Raw genomic sequence first — 10,653 nt, 5'->3', positions numbered from 1 at the left:
GTACGCTTCGTGGCGTCGGACGAAAAGCTAGTGATCTACCTGAGGTTCAAACTCCTCGCTAAGACCTTTCGTCCACCATAGTCGAGGAGGAAGATCAGTATGAAAAAGACCCTGAGCTTTATGGTTTGTTTGCTTGCTCTTCTCTCCAGTTCATCTTCTTGGTGTGGAATCATTCCTTGTTTCTATCTTTTAATAAATGTTCCTTCTTTTTCTATGTTTGGGTCTTGGACATCGCCTTTCCCTTAATTTAGGCTCTTTGATCTTGCATTTGCTCAGTGGAATCTTGGTGTTTGTTTGTTTGTCTCGTTTGGCTTAATTTGATAGTGCATGGTCTTAGAGTGGAAGTTCTCTTTCTTCGATACAAGATGGCCTCCCTCTTGGTTATTTTTTTGGTGGGGAAAATACGTACGTTGCTTCCCTGGTTTTCTCTAGTTTTCTTGAGTTTGTTCATGGGATCTTGGTATCTTTTGTTTCAGATTTCTTTTTCAGACCTTTATTTCAGGTTTTTTGTTTCTTAGTTTCTTGGATTCCTCTTGGCTAAATCTCGAATTTGTTCGTGGGATCTTGATATTGTTGGATGAAATATTTATGTGAGATTTGGGTTCTTTTCCCTGTTTTAGATTCGTTTGCAAACCTTGATTTCAAGTTACTTGTTTCTTTATTACTTTGCAGGGTTATATCTTTTTTTCTTCATTGCATGCTCTATAAATATACCTGGTCTCATAGAATTCTCCATGTTCATTGCATCCTATATAAACATACCTAGTCTTATAAATTCTGGTGGCATTTGCCTTCTTTATCATCAAAAAAAAAAAAAAAAGGATTCTCCATGTTCATAATAGAGATAAATCTAAATATAAAATATGGATTAGATGAAGAATGAGATAAAAGATTGTCTATAGAAGGTGTAAGGCTGTGTCTGCAGTCGGATTAATTATCTAATTATGCCGAGCTAAATATTGGAAGCCTATTCCAAGGATTCCATCAGTTAAACTTCTAATTGTGTTCCTTCTCTTATGAGTTCTCGGCTAATTCTGCATGCCAAATTGCTCTAGTTGTGATGACCTCTTGCTGTTTTGTTAGTCAAAGACCAAAAATATCCCGTGTACTTTTTCACCCAATGGAGCAGAGACGTAGGGAAGGCACGAAATGGAAGCATACTGATCAGCCCTTTGCAGATGTTACCACCCAAGTACCAGTAACAGACATTAGAGATGGCGGCCAGGAGCTGATTGGCTGGAGGAGAACCCTCATCTACTTTAATGGGGAAGAGAAAAGCAACTTGAGAATGCATGAATACATCATCCCTCCAGGGCACAGTTTGGCTGATCCGAAGGTATGCTTTTGTGAGTCTCAAGTTCATAGAATTCCATAGCTTCTCTATAAGTATAATTATGTCTGCAGAATGAGAAACTCATAATGTTGCATGCTCAAATAATTATATAGAAAATTCATTGATAATTGTTGTTAGAGCTTGCGTTCTTGGTCGTATTTTTATGCGAATCAGTCAATTGAATGCATGAATGTTTTGAAATACCTCAATTGAATATGGCTTTGCAAAAGAACAGTAGTACTGTCAGCATCTTTCGGTCTAATAATTTGCGCTATGAGGACCGACTCTTGTTATGAGAATCCTATAATCTGACAAGAAATTTGCTGATGCTTCAAGTTGGAGTTGGCATTAAGGGTTCGGTTTATTTGATAAACCAATACATTGATAGTATTCTTTGATCCTTCAGGTGTAAAATATTATTTGCACAATAAATAAGAAAAGTTTCAAAAGGTTATCTTACAAACCTTCTATATCAACTCTATTTGCAGTCGGTTATGTGGATATTGTGCAAAATTTTCCATGATGTGGAAGAATCAGATGACTCTGAAGATGAAGGATTACATGAGGAAGAATCACATGACTCTGAAAATGAGAGACCACATAAGGAAGAATCAGATCCCTCTGTAGAATCTGATGCACATCGTCCTCCAATCTCAGAAATGCCTGATGTCGATCACACAATCCATTGGCATGGGAACAACTAAGGATTCAGGCATTGACAATCTCAATAATCTTCAGCATGAGGAACTCTTAAATGCTGAATTTGAATCTTTTAGAATTCATGAATAATAATAGTAGCAAAAGAAGTGATATTATATTATTATACATTTAATTGTTTTATGAAAGAATATATTTGATTGATTTCTGTTGGAATACTGTTATATGTGGAAAGCATAACAATTCCTCCATTGGATATTTGGAAAGCATGACAATTCCTCAATAGAAAAGTATATCAATTCCTCTATCAACTCCACCATCATTGATTTTGCATCATTTATTTTTTTTATTTATTTTTTACAATCATGGGATTGTATCTATTCTTTATTTATTTCTCACAATCAAGAGATCTTGGTGGATCTTGATATATTATATATATTTGTAAACGAATGCAATAGATGGACAAGCTTCACCATTTACCATTTACCATAGTATCAGAGCCAAGATGAGAAAACTCTGAGCTTACTACTCACTAACGTGCTCTTCCTCACTGTGCTTCCATTCCTGTAGCATTTTTCTGTTCCTCTTTTAGCTGTGCATCTTCCTGCCAATAGCACATGACTTAGAGTAGAGGTGGCGGACAAAACCTACTATAGCTCACTTTTGGGATTGTTAGAACCATCAACTTGTGGCTGTTTGGATTAGATCTCTCAGTGCGTGAAACAAGAAAATATTCTCCATTGGTATTAGAGCGAGTATCTTTTCAGAGAGCAATAGATGGACTATCGACAGGAGAAGGTAGGTCGCGGTAGGGACAGTTGCTGGAGTAGGATATGAGCCATCTGGAATATCTGCAGGGTTGGCAGGAGGGCCAGATTGAGGTCGTCAATGATACATTTGAAGAGAAGGTATTGAGAAGACAGCTGGTTCAGGATCAGAAAGAGGTCTAAGGTAGGGGATCAGAAGAACCTTAGATATGACAGTATGGTTAGCAGTGAGAGAAGAAAAGAAGAAAGATTTCTCAAAAAAGATGACATCTGCTAAGGTGAAATAGTAGTTGGTGTCCGAAAAATAACACCTGTATCTTTTTTAAAGTCGAGAGTAGTTCAAAAATATGTATTTAAAAGCTTTAGTAGAAAGTTTATCCTGTCCAAGGGTGAAATTGTGAACAAAATATATACAACCAAAAATATGAAGGAGAAGAGGATAAAGAGATTGATTAGGAAATAGAAGAGAATAGAAAATTTGATTCTATACTACTAAACATAGCTTGCAGTTAATCCAATAACAGGCAGTAAGTACACCATCACCCTAAAAATGAAGTGGAATATGAGTATGAAGCACTAAGTGCAGCATCTCAATTAAATGATGATTTTTGCACTCAGCAATGTCATTTTGCTAAGGAGTATAGATACATGACGACTGGCGAAGGATGCCTTATATAGTCATGAAAGTTTGGAAAGGGGTAGAAAAATATTCACATGTATTATCATTATGTAAGATATGAATAAAAATAGCAAATTATGTTCGAATTTCAACATAAAATTATTAAAAAATAGAAAACAACTTAGAATGATTTTTCATTGAAATAACAAGTGCAACGAGAATAATCATCAATAAAAGTAACAAAATAATAAAAACCCAAGGTAGAACTGACACGACTAGGACCCCAAATATCTATGTAAATAAGATAAAAAAGAGATTCAGCTCTATTGTTACTACGCCTTGAAAATGAAGCACATGCTTGTTTACCAAGTTGATATGACTCAAAATCTAACGACGACAAAGTGGAAAAATGACGAACCATCTTTTAGAGTTTGGAAAGGTTCGGATGTCCCAAACGACTGTGAACAAGGTCTGATGACTCATCAATTATGTAGGCCACTGAAAATGTAGGAATAGTGAGATGATATAGATCTTGTGACTCTCGTCTTGTTCCAGCACTTGTCTCTACCACGAATCTATCTTTTCTTGCCGATAGTCCGTCCATTGCTCTCAAAAAAGGTACTTGCTCTACTCGTAATCACTATCTTATTTATAATTTTCTGAGTTACCATCATTTATCTCCACCATATTATGCCGTGTATCCTCGTCTTCTATTTCTACTCTCAAGACAACCAATGATGCTTTATCCCATCCGAGGTGGTGCCAAGCTATGATTGATGAAATGGCAGCTTTACATTCTAGCGGCACTTGAGAATTGATTTTTCTTTCTCTTGGAAAATCTATTGTTGGCTGTTGTTGGGTTTACACTATTAAAGTTGGTCTTGATGGTCAACTTCATCATCTTAAGGCTCATCTAGTTGTTAAAGGTTATACTCAGATTTTTAGATTGGACTATGGGAACACTTTCTCATCAGTAGCAAAAATTATTTTTATTCATTTATTTTTGTCTATACCTGCTACGCACCATTGGCTTTTTTATCAGTTGGGCATTAAAAATGCCTTCCTACATTGGGAGCTTGAGGAAGAAGTGTATATGGAGCACGCCTGGCTTTGTTGCTCTAGAAGAGTCTAGATTAGTATGTAGGCTGTGCCGCTCTCTCTATGGGTTGCAACAGTCTCCACGAGCTTGATTTGGAAGATTTAGTATTGTTGTATAAGAGTTTGGTATGATTTGCAGTGAGGCAGATTACTCTATTTTCTATCGCCACTATAGTTATTTGGTGGTTTATGTAGATGATATAGTTATCACAGGCAGTGACTAGGTTGGTATCCATCAGTTAAAACAACACCTCATCAATCACTTTCTGACCAAAGACTTGGGCAAACTCAAATATTTTTTTGAGAATTGAGGTAGCCCAATCTAGTTATGGTGTTGCTATCTTACAAAGAAAGTATGTTTAGACATATTGGAAGAAACAAGGATGTTGAACTGTAAGCCATTAATACCCTAATGGATTTGAATGTTAAACTTCTTCCAAGACATGGGAAGTCTTTATCAGACCCGGTAGATATTGAAGACTTGTTGGGAAACTAAACTATCTCACGATAACTCGATCGAATATTTTCTTTGCTGTGAGTGTAGTGAGTCAATTTTTGCAGTCTCCTTGTGATAGTTATTGGGATGTCATGATTCGCATCCTCAAATACATCAAAGGAGCACCTGGCCAAAGATTATTATATGAAGATAGGGGACATATATATTTAAGTAATTAATTATAATGATGCTGATTGGGCAGAGTCTCCTTCTGATAGACGCTCTACTTCAGGATATTGAGTTCTTATTTGAGGCAACTTAGTATCTTGGAAGAATAAGAAATATGATGTTATTGTCAGGTCAATTGCAAAGGCTGAGTATCGAGCCATGGCAATAGCAACCTGTGAGCTTACTTGGTTAAAGTAATTGATCCAAGAATTGAAATTTGGCAAATAGACCAGATGAAACTAATTTATGACAATTAAGCTATATTACATATCATCTCTAATCCAATTTTTCATGAGAGGATCAAACACATAAAAGTTGACCCTCACTTTATTAGAGAAAAGATTTTTTAGGAAGTATTGCTACTAGTTTTGTTAACTCAAATGGCCAACTAGCGGATATATTCACTAAATCTCTCAGAGATCTTCAAATTGGTATATATGTAACAGCTTGGTGCATATGACATATATGCTCCAGTTTGAGGAAAAGTGTTGAAATACTATTATATTTGAAAAGTTATATTTGGAAGGCATGATAATTTCTCTATTGAATATTTGGAAAGCATGACAATTCCTCAATAAGAAAGTATAACAATTCCTCCATCAACTTCACCATCCTTAATTTTGTATCATTTGAATTTTTTCTTTATTTATTTTTCACAATCATGGGATTATATTTTTTTTATTTATTTTCTACAATCATGAGATCTTAATGAATCTTGATGTATTATATATATTTATAAACAAATGCAATAGACGAACAAGCTTAACCATTTACCATTTAACAATATCTTTGAATGCCTAGAGCTGCCCTGTCTTTCTTTTTTCATTTTGAAATCATGATATCATTTCAAATAATGAAAATGACTGCTGAAAAGATATCCAAAGCACTACTATCGTAGCCCACCAAATGCATTTTTCTTTTTTATTTTCTCATGAAATTTTGAAGCAGTCTTTTTCTTTGAAATATCTTGCTGGTCATAAAATCTTTTATTTTTCTTTTTATGAAAATTGGAGACCAACAAGAGGCCACCAAAAAAATTTATGGATCAGAAATCGATTGAGCAGGAAGGTTACAATGGTTAGGAAAGCTTCAAAGCTTATCAAACCAGTTAAACTTCTGTGCCGAGATAAGATTATCAGTGAGAAGTGGGTGACATATTCTCCTGTAAAGAGGAAGTAAAGAAACAAGATAGGGGGCATTATCGACCATAGTCCATTTCAAAATTTTATAACATGAATATTTTACTAACAAATCTATTTACTCTTCATGCATCAAATTGTTTATCAATCATTAATCATTGATTTGTTTAATAATTAATTTATGTATCCTTAATTTAATTATCAATCATTAGTTTCTTCATAACAATTGGCCATGATTTCCTTAAAGTTTAACTAGTTCCAACGGATGTATTGAAATTGGAGAATGATCAACAAATTCATCAAATTTCCACTAGCTAATGATAGTCTTTTTGTTTCATGTACAATACTTTACTGATTTCATTACTTTCAACCCAAAAACTGAATGAAAAATTCGAACAAACAAATAAAACACAAATAACCAAATCAATACGAAAAATAAACTCATATCATCATCAAGTTCATCTTTTGGAGAAGATACAGTTTTGAAGAAAAGAGATGCTCCCAGCACCATCAAGAAAAATGAATTTTCCTATGTTTAACTTTGTATGTGATTTGATAAGATTTGCATTCAATTATTTCCCATCCCTTTATTTTTTTGAATTCTATTAGCTTGTAAGTGAGGTAGTAAGGATGTTTGAGAAAGAAATAAACTTTTGAAACATGCCAGAGCAATTGTCTGTCATGCAGAACCATCCTCTGGACATTTCGCTTCTCGATCTCGATAGATTACCGATTGTATTTGTTTGTCATGTCATCAGAAGATCTGTATATAGATGGAGAGAGTTGATGCACTGCGAATATAAGATAGACCGAGCCAAAAATGATAGAACTTTTATCAAATTTTGGAAGAATACATGATAATGGCCAAGATTATAAAGACACAAGATGGGATGGAAGAACAAGCATTCGAAGTAGCACATGATGAATTAGAAGTCACTTTCATCAAAAAAAAAAACAAGAATTAAAAGTCAAGTTGTCTTTGAGATATAGTATCTTCCAAGCCTCCACACATCTTGTTTATCGTTATTCAACATTAGAAGCCCTATGTAGATTTATTACTAATTTGCAGAATTATAAGATAGCATATCTAGTAGTCCCAATGATCCTACACCTTGTAAAAATTGACAAGGCTTGGGGATCGTATCTTCTGGATGAATAAAAGTGCAAAAAAATGAAGCAGCCATTGGTTATATCCAGCTAATTCTTGGTTCATTTTACAGGCTAATGTTTTGCAACTTGCTACTTGTGAGGTGTGAGTGTAACAGCTTTGATTGTTATTGATAAATTGCAGTTGTCTCAAATAGCATCTCAACTACGACAGCCACTGGGTGCATTATGACACATTAACCTGAAATTATTTTACACTAGTGGTCATCTAAGCTAAAATAAGGAGAGACACCTAAAATTTAAATACATAAATAGAAATAAATAATATTTGGATATAAAAAAAAAATTTTAGAAAGTAATGGAATGTCATATGATGAGTTGCTTTTATTCTTACAAATGACTACTTTTTGTGCATATCTTCAAAAGAGAAGCAATAAGGTGGAGATAAATAGTATGAAAATCATAATACAAATTAAATGAATGAGTCTATGCAAAATATAAATATAGCGAGATATGTATCCTAGAAGAGTCCACACATGTTTGTATCACAGATGTCAACTGTTCAATCTGAGAGTCATCATGGAGGATATCACTATGTTATAGTTTGACCTCATCACTTTCATCTGCCTCCTTCCGTGCCTCGATCCTACGAATATCTGTGTTGCTAGAACTTTCTTGAGCATCCTAAGTATATCGGCTCATTTTAGACAACTAAATGGGGTGACTCTAACTCTATAACTCCTCATTCGACTATAACGATCCAATTTCTACAACTCTATTATCACCTGGACTTTGACATGATTGGCCTCCATAAATATATTGAGGACTTGCCAACATGCTCTGCAATAAGGATAAAGCTCTCTCTATATTCAAAAAATATATATAAATATTATACTTAAAAATAAAAATATAAATCATGGTCCTAAATGATTATTAATACATGCAAATATATCTCTTAACTCCTCACTAACAAAACTACCATCTTGAGTCATCCTATAGAACTCCACTTGATCAGGCTCCCTCTTATGCTCATCCATCTATAGAAAAAATAAATTTTATAAAATATATGGTCCATGATACATCATGGGTGATACAAGACACTTATCATACATTTATATGATATGTGATAGATGATACATCATACATGATTCAATAAATATTAAAACATCAATTTTAATTGATGAACTCTAAAAGTTTCAATAAAACTTATAAGTATCATGATATATGATATATGATACATAATATATAGTTTTACTAAGAAGCATAAGTGTATGTATATACATCAGATTAGTCTAAGAAAGAGTTTACAATACGCCAAAGAGTTTAAAAGGAGTATATAAATTCTTGTTGTATCGCATGTAGCTCTTGGACCTTGATGTATGAGGAATAGACAGAGCTACTCGTGCAGCTCTACCAATATTAGATATGCCTAAAAAATAAAGTAAATAGTATGATATATTTTGTATATACATATAATTTACGTTAGTAATCAATATAACATAAGATATATGATGAGTGTACATAATTACCTGTCCTCTTTCGAAAAATCAATAATAAACAAGCTCCCACTAATGATGAGGATCTACATTAGGAGGACAAATATGAGCAATATTATCCTTTGCCAAACTCTCTCTCTCTTGTAGTCTCTCTTTATCATTGTCTTAAATTCTTTTCATTTTCAATTGAGGGACTTTAACACTCAATGGCTGTTGGTGGGAGTATAAGTTCTCAGAATAAAGTAAAGAAGCATATTCAACTATAAACAACATAATTAATTGGCTATAAATAAATTAACATATATTATTAATTTATTTTCTACCTGTACTATTCATAGAAGCTCATGCTTATATGCAGGAAGCATAGCATTCCATTTTGTATAGTTTAATGCACAAAGTTGATCCATCCATGTAACCATATCTAAAAAGCTTGTCAATAATCTGCAGCCTTATTGATGGATTGTTCATCTGGTTGCACTGGATAATCCTCTCACCCTCAGCTAAATGCCATGTATCTTTTGCCCATATAGGTCTGCATCTAATCCTTACCCTCCTAGATCCATCTGCAATAAACACATAAAATGAAAAAATTATTAAGAATCAATCAATAAAAAAATATTTAAATCTTAATGGTCATGAATATATAATATTTTATTAAATTATGCTAGATGTGTACCTCATCCAAAATAACCTTCTCATCTGTAGGACATGCTGTGACTCGACCTGCGCACCAATAAGGAGTGATCAAACTTGGGCTAGTGTGCAATGATGAAGGACCAATGTCAAATTATTGTGGCTACATTGACTGTCAGGACTATTCACAATACAATCCATCTGAGAAGTCTATAACTCAACATCATGGAATCAGCTGCATCGAGGCATTATATCAACTAGTATTTATGAATAGAAATAAAAATTAATTAATATAAATTATCAAATAATAAATACCATACTGATTGAATTGTTAATAAAAAGTAAGATTTACTAAATAAACATGATATCATAATATAATATTTTATAGAAAATATGTACATTTTGAATATCTTCATAATTAAGAATCAGTCAATATTTTCTCCTTTAATATCCATCCTAACCAAGCTCGTAGAATTTAGATCATTAGTCAGCATAAGATTGTAAGATATACACAACATATAAGTCCCATCCTCTACTTCCAATTCTTTTTCAATATCATACAAGTCCTTGGATTTCATTGTCACAATTACAAAAGCCCATTCCTTATATTTCGAGTCTTATACAAAAAATACTTGACAAATTTGGGATGAAACAAATGAATGGATCATCCTTCAATAACATATCAGTATGTCTCAATCTTAAAAAATTTATAAGTTAAATCTATTCGTATCTTGTTTCAAGCCCTTTGGCAAGTTTATATCCATCCAATTACATCAAAATAATACTTTAATTTTTTCACAATAATCGAACTCAAAAATATCCATAAATATATCACAATAAGTCTTCCATCTACTTCTATCATAACTCCACTGTTCTGGGTTTTTCTAAACTTTTCACATTCTTTTGTATGAAACTTGAATCGATTGATGATGAAAACTCTTATATTGTTGATAATATTGTAAGGACCTTGAGCAATGATAATTAATTCATTTGAATAGTTACTTTGCATCATTATTGATATCTAAAAATTATGATAAAATTGTTAATATATTATTTGATATTAATAAATGCATTCTAAAGTCAATCTTTTTCCTTACAATGTAACTAATATATTTAAAAAGTAATTTAGAAAATAACTCG

The 10,653-nt window shown here is 33.1% G+C and overlaps 1 protein-coding gene across 1 annotated transcript; it reads left to right on the top strand.

Moving 5' to 3' along the window:
* Positions 1 to 871: 871 nt before the first annotated feature.
* Positions 872 to 2,060, top strand: LOC140857856 (uncharacterized). Its single transcript, XM_073257035.1, has 2 exons — positions 872 to 1,336; positions 1,822 to 2,060. The coding sequence occupies exons 1-2, from the start codon at positions 1,061 to 1,063 to the stop codon at positions 2,035 to 2,037; spliced, it is 492 nt and encodes a 163-aa protein (XP_073113136.1). The 5' UTR covers positions 872 to 1,060; the 3' UTR covers positions 2,038 to 2,060.
* Positions 2,061 to 10,653: the final 8,593 nt, after the last annotated feature.

The sequence above is a fragment of the Elaeis guineensis genome, chromosome 5 (genome assembly GCF_000442705.2).
Source record: "Elaeis guineensis isolate ETL-2024a chromosome 5, EG11, whole genome shotgun sequence".
NCBI lineage: Eukaryota > Viridiplantae > Streptophyta > Magnoliopsida > Arecales > Arecaceae > Elaeis > Elaeis guineensis.
The sequence above is the reverse complement of the archived record's forward strand: the minus strand, read 5'-3'. Positions and strand labels throughout refer to the sequence as shown.

Bases quoted from the DNA above. Each gene is read 5' to 3' on its own strand.
- LOC140857856 (XM_073257035.1), top strand. From the start codon at position 1,061: ATGACCTCTTGCTGTTTTGTTAGTCAAAGACCAAAAATATCCCGTGTA. The intron at 1,337-1,821 runs GTATGCTTTTGT...CTCTATTTGCAG, and splicing joins ACAGTTTGGCTGATCCGAAG to TCGGTTATGTGGATATTGTG.